Source organism: Erpetoichthys calabaricus, chromosome 10 (genome assembly GCF_900747795.2).
Source record: "Erpetoichthys calabaricus chromosome 10, fErpCal1.3, whole genome shotgun sequence".
NCBI lineage: Eukaryota > Metazoa > Chordata > Cladistia > Polypteriformes > Polypteridae > Erpetoichthys > Erpetoichthys calabaricus.
Genome location: NC_041403.2, coordinates 61,062,003 through 61,089,294, shown reverse-complemented (window position 1 = coordinate 61,089,294; position 27,292 = coordinate 61,062,003). Strand labels below are relative to the sequence as shown.

Genomic DNA, 27,292 nt, shown 5'->3' with positions numbered 1-27,292 from the left:
CAATGCATCTTACAAGGAGTGATGTGGGTTCTGTCAGTTTTTCTGTTATTTAACTTTGGTCGATCTCTCTGCAGGGAAACCATGGTGTGAACTGCCTAGTCACTCAAATGTGAAACTGGTGCAAAAAAGATCACTGCAGACATCACAGTGTGACATGTTCATTGTGCAATGCACAGCTTGTAGCTACAATGGTGTCTGCAGACCACAGCTGATATCTAATAGTGGTGAGCAGTGTCATTACAAGAAGTGACCATGTACTGGCAATTGATCAAGTGGACAATTATAGAACACAAAGTATGGTGTTTTTAATTTGTGTATTTGGTTGTTTTCTGAAACATAATCTATTAGAAAAATATTGGTGAATATCTCTTTCTTTCTTTCTTTCTTTCTTTCTTTCTTTCTTTCTTTCTTTCTTTCTTTCTTTCTTTCTTTCTTTCTTTCTTTCTTTCTTTCTTTCTTTCTGTAATCAACAATCCAATCCATGGACTGTTGGCTCACACAGGGTTGGTTTACAGTTTGCTCTCAGTATTGCATGAATAGGGTCTACAACCCCGATTTGCATCGAGTCAGTTTGAAACTGTTATGAGGTGTTACATTGGAATCATGTGGGTAATAATTTTCTAAAGAAACTTTCCAAACCTGCCATTTTAAAGAGGTTAGTTATTACAGCAGTTCAAAAAGTGTTCTACGGTAACTTTATTCACTGTAACCAGCTCAATTTATTATGGGAAGGAAATCACTTTTCTTAGCAGACCTCTAAGATACTGCAAGACCAACTAGTCTTGAGACTGACCTTATGCAAATTTGAACCAACTTTTTTCTTTTTCTGTTTTCTCTGCTGCATATCTACACTAATAACATGTTAGCATTTTGAACTATGGCCTTTAACCTTATTTTTGTTATGTCTGATTTGTTAATATCAGTAGTGATTCAATATCAGGCACATTACGATGAGTGTACGGAAGTACATAATATGCTAAGTGCCTCTTGTTCACTGTTGAACACTCTTGCATCACTCTGGAGATGACATCAGCACAGAGTCAGCAGCAGTATGAGCTGACATTCCATTTTCAAATCAGCAGCTTCAGCGCCAACTGCAGAGGAGCATATAAAAAAGGCAAGAGTTTCCTCTCTGACTTATGCTTACATTTCTTTTATATATCAATGTTTTTATTTTTCTTTGACTATCATTATTTAATTTAATGAACTGTCCATTTTTATTGATTAGATTATATTTATAAGAGTATGTTCTTTCTTGTTCCTTGTGTTTTCTTGGTGGTTCCCCAAGAGGTGACATTCTCTGCTGATGGACTGCTCCCAGACCTTTAAATTGCAGTCCCTCAAGGAACATTGTAGTTGCCTGGCGGTGGGTGAGTTCTTCTTTTTTTGCTGTTGATATTTCCCTTGTATTTACTGGCTTTTTGACTATATCGCTTCTGTTTTTGAGATTCTGATTTCTGGATAGAGTTTTGGGACTTGTTTGCTTAGAACTGCCATGTTGACAACTCCTTTTGCCTTTTTTCTGCTCGCTCTTTTGAGGATTTTGTTTTATTTTCAGAATTTTTTGTGAAATAAATCTCCTTTTACCAGGTTTATGGTCATCTTCCCTTAGGTGGGGCTATAGGTGGGGCTGAAGTTTACTTATATTTTTTTATCTTTTGAAACAAAGCACATTTTGGCATGGTGTAGGCCAAAGGCAGCCACCAGAGTGGGACATTAGGCTGCCTTTGGGTGCATGGCAGGCACATGGGAATTCTGGCCTATTTCCCCGGCTGTTCTCAGAGGCCTCACACCACATTGGCCATTTTGGGTGAGTGAGTCACTACACCTGCCACCATTACACCAGTTACAAGACTTCCATCCTAGTGTAGCTAAACTGAGCCATCATTCTAAGAATAGTAAGCTACATAAAAGAGTGCTGAAATGTGCAAAAAATGATTGGGTCAGTGTTGACAAGCACCATATACTGGTACAATACATACTGTATATATTTGCTATATTTATATATTGTTCACTAATAATAAAAAAAATATGTCAGTTTAGTGATGATTCTCTATTAATCCCCTTTTCTTTTGATCTCAGTTATCTACAGTGTGATTGCTGAGAAAATCTGCATGGAAATGCAACAGTTCTGGTTCAGTATTGTGGTTAGGACTGCCAACTTATAGCTGCAGTGTCCCATATTCAGAATCTAGGTTTGTGTGGAGTCCATAGGTTCACCCCTCTCCAAAAACTACAGTTTTCCTGCCACATCACAACAATGTATGTAATAGGTTAATTTATAATTCCAAACTGGCCTGATGTAAAAGGACTTCTACACTTCTACACTTGTACTACAAGTCTTTAAATGTACATTATAATGGACTGACAGGAAACAACCCTGTAAAGGGTTGCCATACATATTTTATAAAGTATACTAATTTATGTTTGCCTGTTTATTATTAATAATCATTTGTAGTGAGGATTCATGGAGCAATTGAGAATCTTTACCTCATTTGTTTGCTTACTCATCTATTAGCCTTAACTTCATTGATGCTGTTAATGGTACTTTATCACCCTCAAAATCACTAGTAAATTAAAGTTATTGGTGAACTATTAGAAATCTAAAAAATTATATTACTCTGGTTACCAGTTTAACTTCTTTCCGCTGTACAGTTTTGTAAAGGTGACCATGCACAACACACAGGCAAACACACTCCATATCTGTGTACAAGTCAGCTGATGGAAATGTATACTTTTCTAAACTGTCAACCTGGGTGTTGTAAGGAATTAAGTGGTTTTTTTTATTATTATTATTATTTTTTTTTTTTTAATTATTTGCTGTTTTCTGCTTCTGATGTCATCATCGCCATTTTGTGTTTCTGTTGTCTACAAAATTCTGTTTGTTACTAAGCTGCTTTTCCATGTGTGCATGTACCTACATTTTCTGCCTTTCTCAAGGTATGCACTTTGTTTCTCAAAGAAATGGTGTCTTGGTACACAAAGTCAAGCTTCTAGAACATTTTTTTGCTTTTTTCATGTAGTATATTAATTTAGTATATTTATTTTGAGCTACACCTGTTAAAACTTTGCAGATTCTGTTTATCCCCTTTCGTTTTGGTCCCTGTATTGAATTTACTGTATTCCACCCAGACTATCAAAGTATCCTTTTATAAACTCCCTTTGTCAAACAACAAAACTACTCACAAATAAGAAAAAGTATCCAATTTTCACATGTACATGCACAATATGAGTGCTTCAGCAATCTGTTTAAAGATTAAATACAACTAATTAAAGTTTTTAAGATGAGATACAGAATAACTTTGGTCAATCAGAAACAAATAATTGTTGGAATTTTCAGTTGCTCTTTCTAATTTTCTAGTACCCAGAGCAATCGGTTTTATCAAACAGAATAAGCACCTAGCCAATCAGATTCTGCACTGTTCGGATTCAGAATTGTTTTACAAAATATGATGAGATTTCTGTCCTAAGGTTCCCTAATCAATGTGCCTAAAGAATCCTTTTGTTTTAGAAATCACTTAATGTTATCTGGAGCGAGGCAGGATCCAAGATTGGATAAGACACAAGTCCACCTCAAAGCACAGACATGCACCAAACCATACTCATTCATGCGGCAGACGATACAGAGGCCTGTACATCTTTACAGTTTAAATAGAAAATCTGAGTACCTAAAGAAATATCCACTTGAACACCAGGAGAATGTACACAGTCTACACAGACAGTAACCTGACAGGATTCAAATCCATTCACATATAGTCGTAAGGCAGAAGTGCTAACCACGGTGCCACACTGCAAGATACTCTCAAAATTTAAATCATTCTTTATAGAAATGCATATGGAAACATTGTTAGCTTGCATTCTTTTAGAAAGAAATATCTGGTGTCTGTTTAAAAGACAATTTAATGGAGAACACATGTATTTATGATTGTACTGTTCCTATTTACTTCTACTTAATTTGCACCTGGTATGCAATGATCCTGTAAAAATGAAGACATAATTTAAAACCCATGTTTTCTGTTGTTGTAAAAAGCAACAATGTTAATAATAACACTGGCATAGAAAACATTCCTTGAAGAAAATCTTTGTGTTTATGTTTATGAGTTTCATACGCAGAATTAGAAAAAGAGCAGAAACAGAAGTAGTATTCCAACAACATTGACAAGTTTGTGTTTGGGATGCCTGTTTATTGCAGGGAAACCTCACACAAACACCAACGTTAGCTCACACCAGGCCAATTTAATGTCACCACTCGAATGCAGTGAGTTCCTGGAATTTTGGAGTAAATAGGAGTTTCCAAAGGAAAAAGTTGGCCGCACTCTTTTTTTACCTCCTCAACGGCCTTATAAGATGTTAAAAATACACAAATATTTACAATATAAAATAAAAGCTAATTATTTGAATGCTTTTGTGATATTTAGTTAAACTGTAAAGCTATAACTTTTCTTACTGTTGTACTCGTCCATCTCCACAGTATGGGGCACCATGGATGTGTAGGAGGGCTGGTGAAATTTCACTGTGCTCTTCTTCTGATTCCACAATTATTCTATAACTGTACCTTCTTCCCAGGGTAACTTCTCTGAAATGGATACAGATTATTTTAACACACTTTACATTAGTAAATACTTAATACTTTACAAATAAAGTTATTTTAACAATAAGGTTTGTAGTGTTAGCAATGATTCATTGTGTTTCAAAACTGTATAAGAAAAAAGACAAGGAATCAACTGAATGTGCCTTGAGAAAGGTGTTATATTGCTTAAAAAGGGTTAAGTTAATTATATGAACAGAATATATCCACAAACATACATACAGTATATATCTACTTATATACATAAATATACATATTCAGTTTATACACACATACTGTATATACATTTAATATATACTGTACAGAGTGTGAGAGAGAATGAGAGTACTCTGCAAAAGTCTTATGTAAATGTCTTATTTCCAAGCATTCATATAAAAGATCAAAGAGTCATTTTTGTATTTCATTTAAGAAAGTAACACATTAAGCATTAAGTAACCAAAACTAATTAAATAGCAAATCTATAGTTGAGTGCTTCATTACACAAAAAAACAAAAAAACAAAAAAACAGAGGTGCTAATGATCAATGACATCAAAAGTTGATTGAATCAAACCGATTAACTGAAACAGAAATGGAAGTAGAAGAAATCAGACTGGGATAAGGTTGATGATGTGGCATATAAGACCATTTAACCATCAAATCATTACTTCTTACACCAAGACAAGAGTGAGCACAGCAATAAGACACAAGGTGGCCATCCTGAGTCAGCAAGGTCTCTTCTAAGCAGAAATTTCACAGTAGACAGAAGTTTCAAGTTGTGCTGTCCAAGCTCTTCTGAAGAAGCACAAAGAGACAGGTAACGATGAGGACCAGAAACGCAGTCATTGGTCAGGGAAACAGAGTGCACCAGATAAAAAATACATCAAGTTGACATCCCTTCAAAATCATCAGAAGTCCAGCACTGCTACAAACTCTGAACTCACAGAAACCACTGGACGCCAAGTACATCTCTCTACATTCAGAGAAATCTTGTCTGAAATGGTCTTCATGAATGAGTTACTGCCAAAACGTCATTCTTCTACACACAAAACATAATGACTGGTGTACTGAACAATGGTAGTATGTTCTCTGGATTGACAAGTCAAAATTTGCAACACTTGGCTCAAACAGGAGGCTGCTTGTCTGTAGAAGAGCTGGAGAGCTCTACATGGAATAGTGTTTCGCAGCCAACATCCATGGCAGAGCTTTCCTACAGGTATGGTGCTGGCTGGTTTAAATTAATGGAATCCACAATGATGAGAAGAACAAGCAGATTCTCATCCATCATGCAATACTATCAGGGAGACAGATGATCAGTCTCAATTTCATTCTACAAAAGGTCAATCACCCCAAACACATGGCCAAAGTTATAAAGAAATATTTTTGGCAAAAAAAAGGATAAGAAGATCTGCTACAAACTATATGGCCTCAGCAGATAGCTGATCTCAGTATCAGTGAGGCTGCCCGGGATTACCTGGAAAGACAGAAGCAAGCGAAACAGCCAAAGTCTGCAGAGTAGCTGGGGCAAGTTCCCCAAGATGCTTAGAACAAACCACCAGCCAATTGTCTTTTGAAACTGCACAAAAATGTACCAAAAAGAATGAATGCAATTTTAAAGGCAAACGGTAGCCATAATCAATTGATTTATTTTTTTTAATGTTTATTGCTCTTTATAGTAAAATTTTTAGCCATATAGAAAATGTTAATTTCTTTATTTTTAAAAGCATCTTTGCGTTACAGATTGTTTTATATGTGCCTAAGACCTCTGCACAGCACTCTTGCGCTCTCTCTCTTGAAATGTTTATATTGTATAAATACATATACACATATACAAATCTCTTTCTTTTTCTCATTCTCTATCTGTCACTTGTTGTTATACTTTATCCATATAGTAACTTCAGGCTAAACCTCATAAATATTTTCTGGATCAATAATCGAGATACATTTGCTAATACACATCAGGACTCCTGCCACTCTAACCCTGAGCCTTCAGTTGCCCTTAAAGGGTGGGCTTTCTCAGACACCCTTTTGCTGCCCATTCTCTCTAAGGGATAGGTCAGGCCCCATTTAGAACCATGCTGTGGTGTCTAGGCCTCCACAGGGTCTGCCTTTCCTACAAGGAGATAGTCCCTGACTTCAACATGGTTACCGCTGTGGTCTAGTAATTTTCTACCAACTCTCCTTGGCCTTATTCGGTTTCTCTTGATAGACAGTCAGGCATCCCTTGCACCTTATGGATTGCATGTCCTTTAGCAACTTCTGGGAACATAATTTGTTTCTTCATAAGCTGTAACTTAGTCTTTCTTGTAGTTATGTACCTGCATATTACCCTTTCATTATATGTCAACCTTCATTCGTCTGTATCCCACCACAGAACCACCTTTGGCTTACTGATGCTACATCTCTGTTACCACTGTTATTCATGAAAAGTCAAGCAGAGTTTTCACTGCAGATGGTGCCCACTATAATGCCATACTCAAAGGTGGTTCTGTCTAAGAATTCCACACAAAATACAATTTGCTGGTCCATGAGTGCTTATTTTAAGCAACACTGTCTGCACAAATGATTCTTTTATATATTGAACTGTAAATCATTGGCAAAACAAAGCAGTGCCAGTAAAGTCAATGTTGAAGATCAGACTAAGTTGGAAGAATAAAATGATAAGCACTTTTAAAAGCCATAAAAGCAACCAAAAGAACGCATCCCAGCCAACTGCACGGATTAAATAAAGTCCACAATTCTAGGTCTTCTTTGATAGGTGAACTGCCTTTCCAGAATGGTTTAAGACTTGGAATGCATTATAACGTTATAAAATTATATTCTTTCATTACATATTAAAGAACTTTGCAGTAAATGTATTAATTTTATAAGCCGGAAATAATTACTTATTGCTCAGCCTGTGTTTATTGCACTGACATAACCTGGAAACACATTGTCTTCTTTTGAATTGTCAAAATGAAACCAGGTGATTGTGTTTATTTTTAAATATAGTTAGCTTGAGGACTAACTTTATTTTTCTAAATGCTTGAACAATTGAATCTGAAAATTAAACCTGTTTGAAGCTGTCTAAAACTAACATGAATGCCTCCGGACATGTTAAGTAATACTCCAGCCAAAAATTACATTCTTTTTATTTTATTTATACCATGTAATGTGGTGGTGGCCGAGAAAAATGTTTAATCTCTTGCTATCATGGAGAAAGTGCAGGACCCAATAGTGACCAACACTTGACAACACCAATAGAGGTGAAAAACATTCTAAAGTGTACCTTTAACTATGTTGTTAAACTTATTTCTGCCATGATACAGAATATCAATAAATATTTATAATAAAAACAGTGTCTTTTCTGTGTTTTTAGTTTTTAAATTCTTGAGCCAGAGTTTCACAGCTCTTCTTAACGTCAAGCACACAAATTAAAGCTGTCAGTTTGCTAAAAAAACAATATTATTAAGTAGTAATAGTAAGCATCATTTAAAGAAAAATGGATATTTAAAATTGCATTTACACTATAAATTGTACTCTTGTTATATTATAGTAGTAAAAGTTGTAAAATAAAGGTTGCAGATTACAAAATAAATGTTCACTGCACTTGTTTTGTATATTTAAGTCTAATTTTTAAAGACCTGGCACACACTTAAAGAGATAAACAGCAGCTTTTACTGCCAATATTGTGGTTTAAATTATACTATTTCTCAAAGCCTGTCTTCATTACACTGTATTTCAGATGACATTTTTTACATCATGACTTTTCTATTAAATGTGATCAGCACTTTATTAACTTTTGAAGCTTTCATAAATTATATTAATAGATACAAATAGTTCAGTTATACAAATCAAGTAAAAAGATATAATAACACCAGCATATGCAGGAGAAGTGGTTTAGCAATAGTTTTATGTGTTGATGCCCCATGTACGATACTAAACAACACACTTGATTGAAATTCACAATAACAAGTCCCACAAATTCCATGCATTTGTATTCCACCCATTACATCTCAAGAAAATGAAAACTCTTACTTATCTGTAAACTTGCGTTCTTGCTGAACTACAGGGCCTTTGAGAAAAGGAGGGTCTCTCAGCACCCGATACTGAAGTGGGCGGCAGCCAGAGCACATTGGGTCATTTTCTTTAGAAGTAAGGAGGGCTGCATCAATTTCCATTTTTTCATCAAAAGTGAAGATCTTCACCCCTTTTACTTTCTTGTTTGTGTTCAGACGAATGGTAAGTGGCACATCACAGAATGTGTGGAAAGGACCCATCTGGAAAGAATCTCCGTGCTCTGTGACGACCTCAATGTTTGAGATAGCATTGGAAGACTCTGAGGGAAGATTACCTTCATTAGTATCTTAAAATGCTGGTATAATTGAAAAGGGGAGAAACAGAATGTAATTACTGGTGTTACCGATAGAGGATTCAATTATCTATACAAATGTTTTTGAATATGAAAGTGCCAAGATTCTTGATTTATGTTAAATAAAACATGTTACATTTCACAATCATTTAACATTTCAGTGGTTTGGTCATATAGTAAAAATTTCATCAAGTTACACAGTTGAACATGATTCACTGTATTGTAATTGATTCTTTATACAGCATGGTTTCTTATAATTTCACACTTATTAGATATTTCTACTGATACAGTTTATTAACCTCCATCCATCCTCTCAACACACATTCCAAAGCAGATCAATTACAGTTTCTTCTAACAATACACCACTACTCCTTACAATGTACCCCTTATTTTTATTAAAATAAATTGTAAAAGCAAAAATAAGTTTCCTCTTTTAAAAGCCACCTTTAACATGATCCATCTTAACTTTACCAGTGGCACTTTCTTGGCTTCATGAGGATCTCGCCCTGGAGTGTTTTTGTACTGGAATTCAAATAGTATACGTGACTGGAAAAACAAGCACGCTAAAAAATCTCAAGAGATGAGTGAAAAAGGGAGATCATAAACAGGTAATCAATCAGAACAATAAACAAAATCTACAGAGATTTTTAAATGAAGTTCATCCAAAACTCAAATTCATAACCTTGTGCCTACTTTATACATACAAGACAATAATTAAAGACATCGGCCAATGCTTGTTACATGACCCGGCAAGGGCAAACAATATGCCAATGCCAATGCCCATTCACAAAACAATACAAAATAGTGGTGTCCATAGTGATTACAAACTAAGCAAATGATTAGCAAAACATAGTGAGCAGAATGAGACAAACCTTAAGGATATTAAAAATCCTGGCTATGAGGAGATTTAAAATTTAATTGAAGGATCACTTCCAGTCATGCCGTAAACACATCCAAAATCAGGGGATGTTCCCCATTCATTACATTGTAAGTCTCTCTTGTAACCCCTTCTACTATTGCTGTAACATAAGCTTCCAACATGTGAATGTCTCCTTTTGTAACTAGAAAGTGTTTAAACATTTTAACAACACCCTCACTACCTCAATCAGATGAAAGCCAGGCTTCCCTGCCAAATCAGAACTACTACTAACAAATGTATGAACACTCCATGATAATTCTGAACCAAATTATTGGATTGCCAAATTGTTAGCATCCTGAGGTACAATTACATGCTCCTTTCCAAGCTGCTACCTTCTCTTGGTGTATGCGTCTTTGCGTCCTACTCATTAGGGGCACATATTAAATAGAAGGTATATACTGACCACTGTAATTCTGCACTGACAGAGTGTCTTCTTCATCTCCGATGATGGGGCCCTAGAAATTCCTTTCCTTGTCCTGTGCTACCTTCCTTGTTGTTCACTTGTCCCCCAATCAGTCTATTGCATAGCTGAATGCTCTTTTTTTAATGATTACATAACCAAATGCCTTCTCTGATGCCAGTTTTATTTGAGAACTGTTTTTAAAACATCATGAGATCCACACCCTGGCTTTATATACATAAATATATATATATACATATATACTGGCTTTTTTTTTTTGGCTTTTTTTTGACACCCTCAGAATTGAAAACTCCTAGACAATGATAAACTTGGAATTAAACGCTGGTTCAATTTGTTCTCAGCCTGTCGGTGACACGTTTATATGTTGTATGTCCTGACTCCTGTTGCATGTACAGCTTAGGTTTACATCAATCAGTATAGAAACACTACCTGTCAAAAATATACAGTACATATATACAGTTAGGTCCATAAATATTTGGACAGAGACAACTTTTTTCTAATTTTGGTTCTGTACATTACTGCAATGAATTTTAAATGAAACAACTCAGATGCAGTTGAAGTGCAGACTTTCAGCTTTAACTCAGTGGGGTGAACAAAACGATTGCATAAAAATGTGAGGCAACTAAAGCATTTTTTTTAACACAATCCCTTCATTTCAGGGGCTCAAAAGTAATTGGACAAATTAAATAACTGGAAATAAAATGTTCATTTCTAATACTTGGTTGAAAACCCATTGCTGGCAATGACAGCCTGAAGTCTTGAACTCATGGACATCACCAGATGCTGGGGTTCCTCCTTTTTAATGCTCTGCCAGGCCTTTACTGCAGCGGCTTTCAGTTGCTGTTTGTTTGTGGGCCTTTCTGTCCGAATTTTAGTCTTCAACAAGTGAAATGCATGCTCAATTGGGTTAAGATCATGTGACTGACTTGGCCATTCAAGAATTTTCCACTTCTTCTCTTTAATAAACTCCTGGGTTGCTTTGGCTGTATGTTTTGGGTCATTGTCCATCTGTATCAGGAAACGCCGCCCAATCAATTTGACTGCATTTAGCTGGATTTGAGCAGACAGTATGTCTCTGAACACCTCAGAATTCATTCGGCTGCTTCTGTCCTGTGTCACATCATCAATAAACACTAGTGTCCCAGTGCCACTGGCAGCAATGCACGCCCAAGCCATCACACTGCCTCCACCGTGTTTTACAGATGATGTGGTATGCTTTGGATAATGAGCTGGTCCACGCCTTCTCCATACTTTTTTCTTGCCATCATTCTGGTAGAGGTTGATCTTGGCTTCATCTGTCCAAAGAATGTTTTTCCAGAACTGTGCTGGCTTTTTTAGATGTTCTTTAGCAAAGTCCAATCTAGCCTTTCTATTCTTGAGGCTTATGAGTGGCTTGCACCTTGCAGTGCACCCTCTGTATTTACTTTCATGCAGTCTTCTCTTTATGGTAGACTTGGATATCGATACGCCTACCCCCTGGAGAGTGTTGTTCACTTGGTTGGCTATTGTGAAGGGGGTTTCTCTTCACCATGGAAATGATTCTGCGATCATCCACCACTGTTGTCTTCCGTGGACGTCCAGGTCTTTTTGCATTGCTGAGTTCACCAGTGCTTGCTTTCTTTCTCAGGATGTACCAAACTGTAGATTTTGCCACTCGTAATATTGTAGCAATTTCTCAGATGGGTTTTTTCTGTTTTCACAGCTTAAGGATGGCTTCTTTCACCTGCATGGAGAGCTCCTTTGACCGCATGTTGTCTGTTCACAGCAAAATCTTCCATATGCAAGCACCACACCTCAAATCAGCTCCAGGCCTTTTATCTGCTTAATTGATAATGACGGACTTGCCCACACCTGCCCATAAAATAGCCTTTGAGTCAATTGTCCAATTACTTTTGAGCCCCTGAAATGAAGGGATTGTGTTCAAAAAATGCTTTAGTTGCCTCACATTTTTATGCAATCGTTTTGTTCACCCCACTGAATTAAAGCTGAAAGTCTGCACTTCAACTGCATCTGAGTTGTTTCATTTAAAATTCATTGTGGTAATGAACAGAACCAAAATTAGAAAAAAGTTGTCTCTGTCCAAATATTTATGGACCTAACTGTATACATATATTTTGAGTTGGTTGGGAAGATGTGCACTTTGTAGGACAACGTTAGGAACCTAATAATGATAAGGCAAACTGAAAGCTGTTAGACTGCTATGAAAATGTAAGTATTGCACTATGGCTCCTCCTGACTCTTCCTATCAGACGTGGCAGGATTTGGAGATGCCAGAGTGTGGAAGACAGGAGGCAGGCAGCCAGGAGGAGAGCGCTTAAGAGGACCATAAGGCCAATGGTTGGGGCTGAAGAAGGCCACTCAGCTGATTATTTTGTAGGGGAGTTGGAGTGGCCAGATTATCACTTACTCGTGTAAGGCTGGCAGCGGGAGGAGCGGTGGTGCCCTCTTGGAAGCCTTGGACAACAGCGACCTGGGCCTGTGAAAAAGGCAAGCTGTGCCTGTTGGTTGGGAGTCTCCTCTGCTGCAAGATCCCGTGCAGAAAAAGTAGAGGAGACGTTGGTTTTAGAAAAGACGCACCTGGGAATGTGTTTTTAAGAATTGCCTCCTGCTGCAGGATTTTTAACCTTGTTTATATGGATTTATTTATGGAATTTTAACCTCTACAGTTGTCACTGTTTTATGGATTATTCATTTATTGACTTTGGAGCATTTCACTATTTATTTAGACACTGTTTGATTTGGACTGATTTTAAATAAACTCTTTTTGCAACTACCCCTTGCTACATGTGTGTCCTCATTTGCTCAGCTCATCTTGGTTATGTTTATCGCCGGTGGTCAGCTTAAGGGGTTCACAAATAGAAGTGAGAGCATGGAGCCAATCCACAAAATCACAATCTACCATGTGCCAGGAGAGGCTTTCAGCCAGAACTGTGATTTTGACAGAGCGCAATGTTCAAAATTTTAATTTATTTTTTTATTACCATGTGCACCTTTTTATATTTTATTTACTTTTCTGCTTATTTAGATTTTTAAAATGTACTTTACTCTTTTATTATTGTTTTCCTATTCTCAATACACAGGTATTTACTGTATTGTTTTGTATACTGTATATAATCTGTTTTTCCAGAAAATTAAAATAAAGGATTTGTGTTTATTTTGCCTAGGGTCCCCAGACTCCATAGAATCGCCTCCATCAAACACTTGGTGTATAAGCATTTCAACTCTGCTTGAAGTTATACTTGAGCTAAAACTTTATATTTTAAAACAATTTTCTAATTATTGCTGTCCAAGAAAGTATAGATCACCAGCTTTATATTATATAATAATATCTGTAGATTTTATTTTGCAATCAGAATTTAAATGTACAACAAATTTCCAGCTGACATGTAAATAGCAGGGAAAACAATACCTTTGCTAAGAGGCTGGGCTAACCACTAGTAAAAGAATTAATGTTTTATAAACTCCACATGTTTAACTAACAGCTGCTAAATCATATGCAGCTGAGCAGCATACATTTCTTTTGACTAACTGGATTCATAGTGACTATCATCATGCTTTCCACAGTCAAGAAACAATCAGGTTTCAGCAGACTATGATGCAAGTCATAAAACATTGCAAACATGTTATCTCCATTACAATGTGAGTGGCATGAATTTGGGTGCATAGAGAAATATTGACACAGCAGGTGTTAAGGTTTGAGGTAAAACAGTGGTAGGTGTCATGCACCTTTGAAAATGGCAAAAAGGAAGAATAACACTGGAAGAAACCTTCACAAAAACTTATACATACACATATTCAAGCATACATCTATCTCTGACATGACAGCAGAGGAACTCACACTTATCTGAAACTTTTCTGCTGCCAAGGAAAAGCTGCATGGCACCAAACTGATACATTATATGCTATCTTGTTCTTATTCACACTGCCAAATAAATGTCTTGCATCAACACATGCAACACAAACTTCCAATGGTGAAACACATTAAGATATGAAACAAGACTGCTACAAACATGGATAGCCTAACACATTTCATTTTTATGTCATACTTCAAGCATCAATATTCCTCCATTTTGGTCATGGTTTGACACAAAATATCAGGAGGGGTTATCATTGTGACACTTTTATGGAGAGAAAATTTAGAAAAACACACTGGAAGGAGCTGAGCCTCAAGTCAGGAAGCTAAAAGGTCTACCTGTTCTGCCTTTTGTATAGGCACAGCTGACACAGAAACAGGACTTTCAACTGACCTGCCTATATCCACAATTACATCTTTTAAAATATCAGTTTTCCTCCCACACTCCCATATATATGTACAGTACTGTGAAAAAATGCTGTAAACAAAGAATGCTTTCAAAAATGGAAGTGTTAATCATTTATTTTCATCAATCAACAAAATGCAGTGAATGAACAAAAGAGAAATCTAAATCAAATCAATATTTGATGTGACCACCCTTTGCCTTCAAAACAGCATCAGTTCTTCTAGGTACACTTGCACACAGTTTTTGAAGGAACTCGGCTGGTAGGTTGTTCCAAACATCTTGGAGAACTAACCACAGATCTTTTGAGGATGTAGGCTTCCTCACATCCTTCTGTCTCTTCATGTAATCCCAGACACACTCAATGATGTTAGATCAGGGCTCTGTGGGGGCCATACCATCACTTCCAGGACTTCTTGTTGTTCTTTACGCTGAAGATAGCTCTTAATGACTTTGGCTGTATGTTTGGGGTCATTGTCCTGCTGCAGAATACATTTGGGGCCAATCATACGCCTCCCTGATGGTATTGCATGATGGATAAGTATCTGCCTGTATTTCTCAGCATTGAGAACTCCATTAATCCTGACCAAATCTCCAACTCCATTTGCAGAAATGCAGCCCCAAACGTTCAAGGAACCTCCATCATGCTTCACTGTTGCCTGCAGACACTCATTATTGTACCGCTCTCCAGCCCTTCGACGAACAAACTGCCTTCTGCTACAGCCAAATATTTCAAATTTTGACTCATCAGTCCAGAGCATCTGCTGCCATTTTTCTGCACCCCAATTCCTATGTTTTCATGCATACTTGAGTCGCTTGGACTTGTTTCCACGTCGGAGGTATGGCTTTTTGGCTGCAACTCTTCCATGAAGATCACTTCTGGCCAGACTTCTCCGGACAGTAGATGGGTGTACCTGGGTCCCACTGGTTTCTGCCAGTTCTGAGCTGATGGCACTGCTGGACATCTTCCGATTTCGAAGGGTAATAAGCTTGATGTGTCTTTCATCTGCTGCACTAAGTTTCCTTGGCCGACCACCGCGTATACGATCCTCAACGTCGCCCGTTTCTTTTGCTTCTTCAAAAGAGCTTGAATAGCACATCTTGAAACCCCAGTCTGCTTTGAAATCTTTGTCTGGGAGAGACCTTGCTGATGCAGTATAACTACCTTGTGTCTTGTTGCTGTGCTCAATCTTGCCATGACATGAAACTGTCTTCCACAACCTCACCTTGGTAGCAGAGTTTGGCTGTTCCTCACCCAGTTTTAAGCCTCCTACACAGCTGTTTCTGTTTCAGTTAACGACTGTGTTTCAACCTACGTGTGACATTGATGATCATTAGCACCTGTTTGGTATAATTGGTTGATCATACACTTGACTATAATCCTACAAAATCCCTGACTTTGTGCAAGTGTACCTATAAGAATTGATACTGGTTTGAAGGCAAAAGGTAGTAACACCAAATATTGATTTGATTTAGATTTTTCTTTTGTTCGCTCACTTTGCATTTTGTAAATTGATAACAATAAACAATCATTATTTATATTTCTGAAAGCATTGTTTGTTTACAGGATTTTTTCACACCTGCCTAAAACTTTTGCACAGTACTGTATGTATATATATTTAAATATAGTAAGATGATTTCAGACCCTTTGAAACCCTCCCCAACTGTGATGCATACCAAAACGCAGGTTGATGCATCTGTCAAAGTTTGCTTGTCCATCACCAATGTAACCACAGGTTCACGGCACCACCAAGTTGCGTAATGCGTCTGTCACCCGATGGTTGATGCAGGGAACATTCTAACTCGGCCACTGACTTGGCACCGGTACTGCTTGTTTGCTATGTCTGTATGTATTGAACTGGGAGCTCCCGTTCGAATAAATCCCTTGAATGTTCCTGTTTTGATTGGAATAAAGTTGGTTTTCTTGAGCCTTTGGACTCAGCGTCTACTCTTGGGTGCAAGACAGTGACTCACACATCACTATATACACAAACACAAACACACAGACACGTTAGGTTAGAAGGTGATTCTAAATTAAACTGGGCTGGTATTGTGTCCAGGGCTAGTTCCTGCATTACATCCAAAGCTGCCCTTTGACCAAACCTGTAACTCTGAATTCAATTAATCAGTTTTTAGGATATTTTGGAAGCATCCATAGTTAAATTACACAGAAAAGTACACAACACCCACATAACATACGTTTTTTTTTATTTTTAAATGTGTAGTAAATAGTTCCTAACCACTGCTAAAGAGTTATAGTCCATAATGCTTTGACTTTTGAAACTGAATGTCTGCAATATTTCTGGACTCTTTATTGTGATGCCTGGGTTGCCCTAGCATCACCGTCTTGAATCTGGATATTGATAGTCATGACCAGGATGGCTAGAGCAATTAAAACATTTAAACAACAAAAACTGGGGCAAAAGTACATTGTGCTGATTTATTTAAACAGTGTTCATTGACAAATGTGTGGTGCAATAAATTCAAAATTCATTCAAGAAATAACTGGGTTGAAACTGGGTTGAGCTTTTTCTTCTCTTCCTATATTCAAGGCATCAAAATATTGTATAATATTTCGTTGCTCCAGGTACCTGAACTAACTTCCTAACCTGATCAACATCTTAATGAAAATGACATGTGTGTCCCTTTTTCCATGTATTTCTTACATGCACTTCTCATTTCTCCCACATCACAAAAACACAACTCAAACTCCATCATGAAATTTGCTAATGACAGCACCATCATCGCCCTGATTACCAACAATTTTGAGTAGGCTTATAGACAAGACCTTCTGACACAGTCATGCAAGGACAACAGGTGTTACCACTTATGTCAACAAAACCAAGGAATTGTTCATAGACTTCAGGAAGAAGGACACAGAACATACTCATATGTACATAGAAGGGGATGCTGTGGAGAAGGTCAGCAACTTTAAATTTCATGAAGCAACCATTACTGATGACCTTAAGAGAGCATAAAACACTTTAGTTACAGTAAAAATGGTTCATCTATATAATTAATTAGAGTAAGTAATTATGGCTGGCCATAACAAGGGGACACAGTATAATTACAAAACACTTTTGGCAGAATTAAGGTAAAACAATAGTGCCCTAATTTCTTTACATAAAGAAATGAAATGGCCAGCCATGACATGGGTGAAAAACTTAAAGGAGGCTATAAGCCTGCCTTTAACATTAGGCACTAGACTATCCTAAAGAAAAAGAATAAACAAGCTACAGAGTATGTGTGTCTAAACCACAGAGAGAGACGGGAAAAGTTCTGAAACATCTAGAGAACAAAGGAAGAGGATACAAGAGGGCCTGATGAACTCACTGTATTGTGTTTCAGAGTTTTTCACCAATGACTGAAGAATAATGTCAAAATATATAACTTGGTAGATCCTGGTGCTGCAGGTAATTTTATTCAGCATTGCTGTAGCAATACCATCTTGGCACCCATCCTACAAATACAAATTTAACAGTAGATGGGGGTCCAATTGGTTCCAGATTTATTGAACATCTTCTCAAACCACGGCAAATTACTTCAGTAGGAGGGTACTGAGATACATTTCTTATTATTTAGTAATCACAAGAATGCAATATATTTAAATAATTTTAAATGCATTAATATTAAAGCAAGAATGGTGGATGCCATCTTTAGTCAATTTAATTTTGTAGTTTCTTATTGGGAAGGTGATAAGAATGTCAAAGACAGCACTCTATCTTGTTTTTTTGATTCTAATGATACTGTGTATGAGCTTCAGTTTACAGTTCCTGCAGAAAAAAAAAATCACCAGCAGCAGTAGAATTTGCTGGTCCAACTGACATAAAAGTACTTGAAAAGATCCCCCTCCTGAGAAGGTGACAATGGGTTTATATTTTACGCCTGACTTGGTACCTCGAAAAGTTTAAAATTAACTTTCTCAAAATCTGGAAGTTCTAAGTACTAAAACATTAATTTCCTAAAACTTTTGCTGGCCTTATCAGACAGTACATGGAAGATTACATTAAGATACTAATAATGTGTATTAAGAAGAAGACTTTAAATACCCATTTTCATTCAACTTCTTCAACCTATGTGGCCTCCAGAGAGACCAGGGGAGCACATCTTTGTTGATTTTGCAACTGATCTTCCTCCCTCACAATGTTATGTTATTATTGCAGTTGTACTGCAGTTGATAGATTTTCTAAGGCTGCCCATTTTGTGCCTTTGAAGAAGATTCCATCTGCATAAGAGCTGGCCAAAATCTTAATCTTAATCAGAAATTTTTAATTTACATGGATTTTCAAAATACATTGTATCAGTCTGACATCCCCAGTTTGTTTCCCTTTTCTGGCAAAGACTTTGTTTGAAACTAGGAATACAAATAAATTTCACTTCTGGTTATCATCCAGAGGGTAATGGACATACAGAAAGGATTAATCAAGAGTTGGAATACTGCTTAAGATGTAATATAGATGATTTCCAGTCAGACTGGAAAGCAATTCTTCCTTTAGCTGAGTTTTCCTTTCAAGTGCATTTATGGTTTAAACATCCCACCCACTGTCTGATTGTTCCATCTATGTCTGCAGTCCCTAGTGCCTCTTATTTTTTCATTAATTTTAAAAATGTCTAGACCGGAGTTTGCGAGAACCTGTTGAAAGCTGGAGCTTTGAAACAAAACAAGTTACCCTAAATTTCTGGTTGGCTAGAAGGGCTAGCTGAGGGTTCCATCACAGACACTGTCTCCAAGGTATTTTGGCCATATTAAAATAATCAAGCAGACTGCACAAGTTATGCATTAGGTGGTCTTGCCAGCTCAACGTTAAAATTCTTCCTTAATTTATATATTTTGCTTGAAGTCTGTTTATTCCAGTTGCCATCGTTTGCCAACTGCAGCACCACATTCAGGTATTATTGTTGGGGAACCAGAATATGAAATCCACCTACTGGATTCTCGCATGCAATAGTTAGCTAGTTTGTTAGCCAACTATCCCTCCTGGAGACAAATAACGTTCTGTCTAGTTCACTGGAGAGGTTATGGGCAAGAAGGCCATTCTTGGATTCCAGCTAAAGATATGCACCAAAACTGCTGCAACCAGTTCTATTTAAGACATCCATCTTAACAAATGTCCCCGTTCCATATGAGGAGAGTCGCAACTGGGATTACGTAAATGATTTCAGTTTTTTCTGTATTTATTTTTAAAATATTTTTAATGTTTATTTGGTGATGCTAAGATTGTATGATAGCATTGTACTAGCTCCGTCCCTTGGTTTTGTTTTAGATAGATAGATAGATAGATAGATAGATAGATAGATAGATAGATAGATAGATAGATAGATAGATAGATAGATAGATAGATAGATAGATAGATAGATAGATAGATAGATAGATAGATAGATACTTTATTAATCCCAAGGGGATTCTTATTAATGTTTCTTTTTAATTTTGTATTATTTCTTTCAGTTGATTTTCTTTTACTTTGTACTTTCTGTGTTTATTCCTTTCATCTGTGTAATTAATTTAGCTTTGGTTTCCATCAATAATGTAACTAAATGTTAAATTGAGTTTGATATTGGTGGAACAATACTCTTAATTAAACTCTGAGCCATAGTTGCTTTGATTGGGCCTCCCAACAAGCACCCATGGTGCCTATACAGGTTAAACCTCAGTTAGGCCTTTTGTTAAAGCACTGAATCTTTCCTTCATAGTTTTGATCATCTTACTAGTGTTTACATTCACTCTTTTGGCCTTTTTGATCTTTTTGTTTTGATTGTTTGGATTTTTGGTCTATTGTCTGATTTCAATTTAGGATTTGACATTGTTACTGAGAATTTGTTTCAGTTTTGACCTTTTCTGTTTATTACTTCTTGTTTTTTGAAAACTTGTTATTATTTGTTGGTATTTTTGGAATTTATTTTTGCTTCCTGGTTACTTTCTAAACTTCCTTACAGTATTTTCTTTTAGTTCTTTATTTAGTGCCAGGATTTTGGTGGTTTCCCTCTCCTTTTTACCTTGCTTTTGAGGCAAATCATTACAAGATTTTATGTGTTCATTGTACTGTATATGGTTGGGTGATGGTAGTTGCAAGGTTGCTCCATGTTTCCAGACATGTAGTGCATGCACTGCATATCAACCATGCTATTAAATGTAGGTGCACAAATGCTGAAAAAGAAAGGAAAAAAATAAAGGAAAGTTGTTGTGGAAAAAATGCTAGTTAGTAATTCCTGATTTTGAACTTGTTTTTGACTACAAAATTAGGAAAATCCTTTGAACATGACAGTTTTTGTACTGTCCTTGGCAAATGCCTTAAGCCCCTTCTGTAAATATCTCTTAAAATCTTTGTCTCTTGATTTAACAATTTCAGTCCATTGTCACTTTTATGTAAAAATCTTGATGGTCACAATGAGAACCCAATCAATCTCAGCAGGCTGCACATGCCACTGCACCAGAATAGTCCAGAATGAGCAAAAGAGGCAAAACAGGCCGGTGATCTACAGTCAATACCAAAACAAGACACAACACAAACGTTTAATCCAAAAATCAGTGAAAGTAGTCAAGGCACATGATCACAAAAAGACACTAAAGAAACTTAGGTGAGGTTTTTGCAAAACTACTAACATACACAAGAAGTCTGAGCAGAGCCATCAGCCAAGCTCTCTCTTTTTTCCACATTGCTGCTCCTATCATGTAACTGCTGCTTGGGGAAAGTTGCTCAGCAACCAACCAAGATAGCAGGAGTCCCAGCTTAGTCATACCATATACAGTAAATGACTAAACTAATATAAATTCCACTGTCTTGAAGTTATTAGGTAGTGCAATGAGCACAAACAACCCAGAAAGATCCACATGGTCTTTTCATGATTCCTGAACAGACACTCCCTTCCCTGGTTCTACACAAGGCACCTTCCCCTTAAGTCCTGACAGCTGTACAGTTTTAAAATAAGTACTTTTCTTATGTCTTATTTCATTGTCTATCCGCATTTAATTACTGACCTACCATGTTTGTTAAAATGCTATAAAAAAGGTTTACGTTTGATTGCAGTATTATTGATATAGCTCTTAAATAATTTAGCTAATAAAGCTTTGAGCATTGGCACTGGTTGCCTTAACCAGATCCAGCTCCTGTGCTCCCATTTTCCCTCTCTGTCTGACTGTTCCTGGATGGATGGAAGAGTTCAGAGAATGGATGGATTAATGGATCAATAGTTATTATACTTGCTATTTACTATAAATGGTTTTATTTTAAGTCATGATTTTTAAACAATGTATACACAAGAAATACAGAAAATAAAATAATATAAATGAAACACAATTTTACCAGCAGATATGTATGTAGTCCACACTGTAAGAGTCTCCCCAACAATTGGATGAAGGAAATAAAGTTCTAGAGAACAGCCGTGGAGCTGAGGGCAGGGAACTGTCATGTTGGTGTCATACAGGTGCAGCTCTGGACTCCATGCCTGGAGGCTTGGTTCACAAGGCTGATCAACATCAGGGGAACCTTATTGGAAAAAGAAAACAGTGTCATTTTAATATAAGTGTGTTTATGGCTGCAAATAATGTACTCTAGCAGGGTGTATAGTATAGTGCGCTGTACCTAATCACTTAAGCTTTTCATAATACAGTATTCATAAAATTAAACTTGGAAAATAAAGCATTGTCACTGAAATTATTATAGAAGTTTTGGTTTTCATTTTAAACCAGATGATACTTCACCCACTTTTCACAGCACTGAAATCAAATACCCCACATTCAATTATTCTGGTAATTCAGTTACTTGTTAAGGCGTTGTAAAGATGTGTAACAGAATTTAGTTATTTGCTAAGACATTATAAGATACCCTTTCTACCTGTGACTCAATTATGTTCAGAGCTGAGACAAGAGAGATAATAAAATCTGTACTTGAATCAGCCATGTCTGTTCTGTTCCACTTATATACCACTAACATTGAATGTCTTAGCTGGTTAATGAAATGGTTTCTCAAATATTACCATTAAAAGAAAGTAACAATTTTCAAATTGCCACTGAATACTGTGCGATGGAATATTTTTAATGGATAGTCACATAGATAAATGGTAGAGGCACATGGAAGACCACTTATTGTACAGCAGTAGATAACAAGAAGTGATTTACAATGCAAATGTATATACTATTTATGCAATGGCATTTTGGTGATATCTTTTTGGGGAATATTCAATAACATGAAATACACAACTGGCAGAATACTTAGAAACAGAGTGCTTACTGGGTGTGATATACTGTATGCAGAAGGCTGACAGCAAGTACAATATTACAGGGACCATTTTGAGAGGAACACCAGTCAAGGATTCAGAGGTTACTGTAATACTCAAGTGTTTGCCTTTCACCCTACGACTCCACTCCTATGTATCCCTGAAGATCCAGCAAATGGCCACCAGATGTCTAATATGTTTTACTCCTTGTGTTGTGCTCTCTTTTGACACTCAGAGCTGTTAATTCACTTATTTATATTGTGCCAAATTTAAAGATAACAACATAAGAATGGATAAATTCCAAAGGTTAGTCCACGTACCGACAAAGGTCAGTCTTATTTCACTTCTTCATGACAAGTCCAGTGATACATATCATTAAAGCTTCAGTGATATATGTCATTAAACCATTAAAATGGAGGTGTGCAGATCTGGAACAAATTTATAATATACTGTACTTGTTGGCAAAATGTCCACATTGGCAAGGTCTTAAGTCTCTGCTGGCTACAGGATTAGGCACAACATAGTTGGTAAGCATGAGAAACTAAAGTATGGGAGCCACCTGTACAGCATTACTTCTTTTTATAGAAAGAACATGAGATTCTTTAACAACTTTGTTAAAACATATTAGGTATGCACGTAATAATTGAAAAAACACAGATATAAAAATTAAATCCAAAGCCTTTTACAATTTTATAAAGCACCAAATATATTATTGGACATCAACTAAAATAACACAAGTGAAAACACCTTACAAAATGTTAAAAAAATGTTACATTCATCTATTAATTTCCATAACCAGTTATTTTTATTATATGGTAACAGGAAACCAAAAGTTTTTTAAGCAACATTAAATGATGATTTTTTTTTTTGAACGATGATGATGAGATTAATTTGCCACAGGAAATTGTATGTCAACAATGGTGTGTCTGTACCTGCAGTCTAAAATGGGGTCTATAGGGAACAAGTCTAAATGTAAAAGAAATCCTTAAAATTTACCATAAGGTTTCAGTTTCAGAAAGTGTGCCTTGGTGTTTCTGAGGTATGTATATGACAACAAAAGAAAATTAGAAGTAAGTCATAATTTTTAACACAAGTTTTTAGCACTTTAATGCTTCTGTTCACTTTCCCATTCACAGCAACTGTACTGGGTGGAGTTTCCAGGTAAAAAGGAAGTAAAACAGCACAAAATCACTCAGATATCTAAAATGTTAGAAGATCACTGCCTTTTCAGAAAATACTTAAAAAATGCACATATCTGAGGATGTGAAAATAAATTAAAAACGTGTTTAAACAATCCAAAACATTATCCAGGTGAATGACTGAACTGTATCTGATAGTTAAGTGGTGTGAAAAAGACAGCCATATAGCATTTGCAATGGAAATGTTATTCACCAGCAAGATAAACAATGATAATTATAAGATAATTCGGTGACTTGCTCTTATGGAAGATGGCATGGCAGCACAGTCATTAGCACTGCTGCTTCATGTGCCTAACACCATTGGTTTGAATCTCAGGCGCATTCGTATATTGTGTGGAGTGTGGAGATTCCTCCAATATGCCCAAAGGCATTTAGGTTAGACGAATTCTTAAACCCAACACACACAACATTAGATATATACCTTTAAGTGAAACAAAAAAATAAAAACAAATCAAATATACAGTATACATAGGCAAATTCAAGAATGACTCTTCAATAGCTTAGTCTACCACTGCATGCTGCTATCGCGACTGCTAAAATATCACCATTGATGAACTGTTGTCTTAATATTTAATTAGTAAAGCAATTAGATGCTGTAGATAAAGAAAAACTAGCACAAGGCTAATGTGTGATACAGCTAGGTTAAACACACATATACAAAGGCAGATGTTAAACCACTGAACTCACCCTTCGAAGAGTTGAATTCAATATGCATGGAAATTGAATCTCTGCTGCAGTCATGTAAAGAAAATCATAGTGCATTGCTGTTTGTCTCTATCAACCTCAAGATAGTGTTCAGAAGCCATTAAATAGTCTAACATAATGTTTGGTTATACAATGTTACACAGTATAGTATGATGTGCAGAGTATATGTTGTGTAGAGTACATGTCAAAGGAGGTTATGCTCAGGCTTTGTAACACATTGGTGAGACCTCACCTGAAGTACTGTGTATAGTTTTGGTCTCGGGGCTATAAAAAAGACTTGGCAGCATTAGAGAAAGTCCAGAAAGTCCACTAGACTAGGCTAATTCCAGGATTGCAATGTATGAGTTATAAAGAAAAGACTAAGGGAGTTGCAAATTTTCAGTTTAAGCCAACAGAGATTAATAGGTGACATGTTTAAGTGTTTAAAATTATGAAAGGAATTAGTACAGTAGATTGAGACTCTTTCTTTAAAATCAGTTCAACAAGAACACAGGGATACAGTTGAAAACTTGTTAATGGTAAATTTGGCAGAAACGTTAGTAGGTTTTTTTCAAATAGAGAACTAAGTAGTGCAGTGGACAGTGGGACTCTAGGGACATCCAAAATTTAACGTGATTTTGTCTTGAAAGAATTAGGTCTATAGGATTGGGAAGCTTTTTGGGCTGTATGGTGTGTTTTTCTGATGTTGTAATACCATTCAATAAATTTTAATTTGTTTGCCAAACAGTAATTACTATTCAATAAGCTTTTAATATAAATTTCTATGTAAAACATATTCACTAAAATGCTGATGCTTACAAAGCTTTTACTACTGTTCTTCCTTTATTCAAAAACAATGTACAGAATTTTGTAAGCGTGCAACTTGCGTTTTTTAAAGCAAGATGTCATGCACATAGAAAATCCACCCTAGCAATGTGCAATGACATAGTAGCTTATTTCAAAGTAGAAGCATGTGATGATGTTACAGAGAAAGACAATGATAAAATTAAATAAAAAATAGTCAAAATTTAAAGTAAATGAATAACACATTACTACATTTTAGTGACTTGTAACAAAAATAGAGAAACAATATGTAATTTTGTGCAAAGTATCAATATGGCATGTACTGCTGTTCTATTACAATGACTAAAAACGTCTACGATTATTATTAAGTTTTCATATTTCTATTCATGGCACAAGCCCAAAAAACATTTTTTATTTAAGAAAACGTTCAGTTGTTTGTGTCTAAAGCTATCTGTCATATTTCTTAATTTAATAAATGGGATTAGATGACATAACAAATACAGGCTACTAATTCTACAATGGGTGTTAAAACTGAGAAATGGTCACAGAATGACTTCAATTCACTTATGAAAAAAGTAAATTAAATGTGAATTACAGTTTTCTACTCATTCTTATTAATAGGAATCAAGCAATGCTCCCAGAGCTTGAATAAAATTAACTTCCAAAGATGAATATTCGATTTTATTAGATTCTATAATTTAGTTCTCTTCCTTACTGATATGTGATTTTATCTTGACTCCTTTTTCATCCTTTATTGCATGTGTTAAATTGTGTTAACTTAAAAGGCCTCATGTTATGAGTAGGTGGAAAATGTGAAAATGCTTCTACTCTGATTATAGGATATATTAGCTGTTTTCCAGGCAAATACTCATTTTATTAAATTACTGTTGCTCTTTCTTCTGTGAGCATCACACAATTTTCTGACATACACAAAATATTACACGTAAATGAGCTCAGTGCATCCTGTGACAGTTTTCCATTCAGCATCTGTTTTGTTGACTGATGAATTACTAAACTTTCCATTCATCATATTACTTTTCAGCTATCTGAAAAAATATAAGCTATGCATTATTACAGGTGTACGCCTCTACATCCTAAAAGTATCCTGATTAAAATAATCATTTGCATCTGTTAGAAACCTGTTCATTTTCAGAAACAAACTTGGTACACATTTATGTGTGTGTAACTAATTTTTGGAAATGAACCAGCATTACCCAACTGCAGAAATATGTCAAGATCCTTTGGTTTTAAGTTGTTCATAACAAGACACTTTTTTTCCCTTAAGATATGAAGGCAATTAGTCCTTTATGATTCATTTCTTTGTTCATCTTTTCCAGTTTCTCCCACCCAAACACACCCCCAACAGGCAAAGAAAAGCAGGTCCTCCCTTTATCTTAGACCAAGTTCAGACACTGGGACCAGAGTATGCCATTATATCTGAACATTAAGACATTTTACAACAATAATTTAATAACTCAACCATATAAAATATGTAGCTTGTTAGGTAATCCCTATTTTAATTTTGTTTGGGCAGCCATTCATGATTTTGGCTTGTTATTGATGAAGTGTTTCACATAAATTAGGCTTAAATTCATCACTAGAGTATGATGCAGTATTTAGATGGCAGAAGGGGTGTCACTGTGTTGCTGTTGTTAGTGATGCTACCTCATGAATCCAGTGTCCTTTGTTAAAACCCCTCACTTGTTTGTTGCCTGAACATCTGCACATGTCTTCCTGAATTTTTTCTTTAGGCCCTCTGGTTTTCCTCTTACATCCTAAACATACATTAATTAATTAAATATATCTACAGTTCCAAACTGGATCTCTGGATCCCATGGACGCAATGCTGCTGAGATAGGCTCCATCACCACCTAAACCT

The 27,292-nt window shown here is 36.1% G+C and overlaps 1 protein-coding gene across 2 annotated transcripts in view; it reads right to left on the bottom strand.

Annotated features, from left to right (window-relative positions):
• pappa2 (pappalysin 2) overlaps positions 1-27,292 on the bottom strand; it is a 240,043-nt gene that overhangs the window by 119,406 nt on the left and 93,345 nt on the right. For both annotated transcript variants that reach the window (XM_028810464.2, XM_051933196.1), the window contains exons 7-9: positions 21,814-21,996; positions 8,583-8,883; positions 4,448-4,576 (exon numbers count right to left, since the gene is read on the bottom strand). In XM_028810464.2, the coding sequence (XP_028666297.1) occupies positions 4,448-4,576; positions 8,583-8,883; positions 21,814-21,996 (613 nt within the window). The remainder of the gene's footprint in view (positions 1-4,447; positions 4,577-8,582; positions 8,884-21,813; positions 21,997-27,292) is intronic.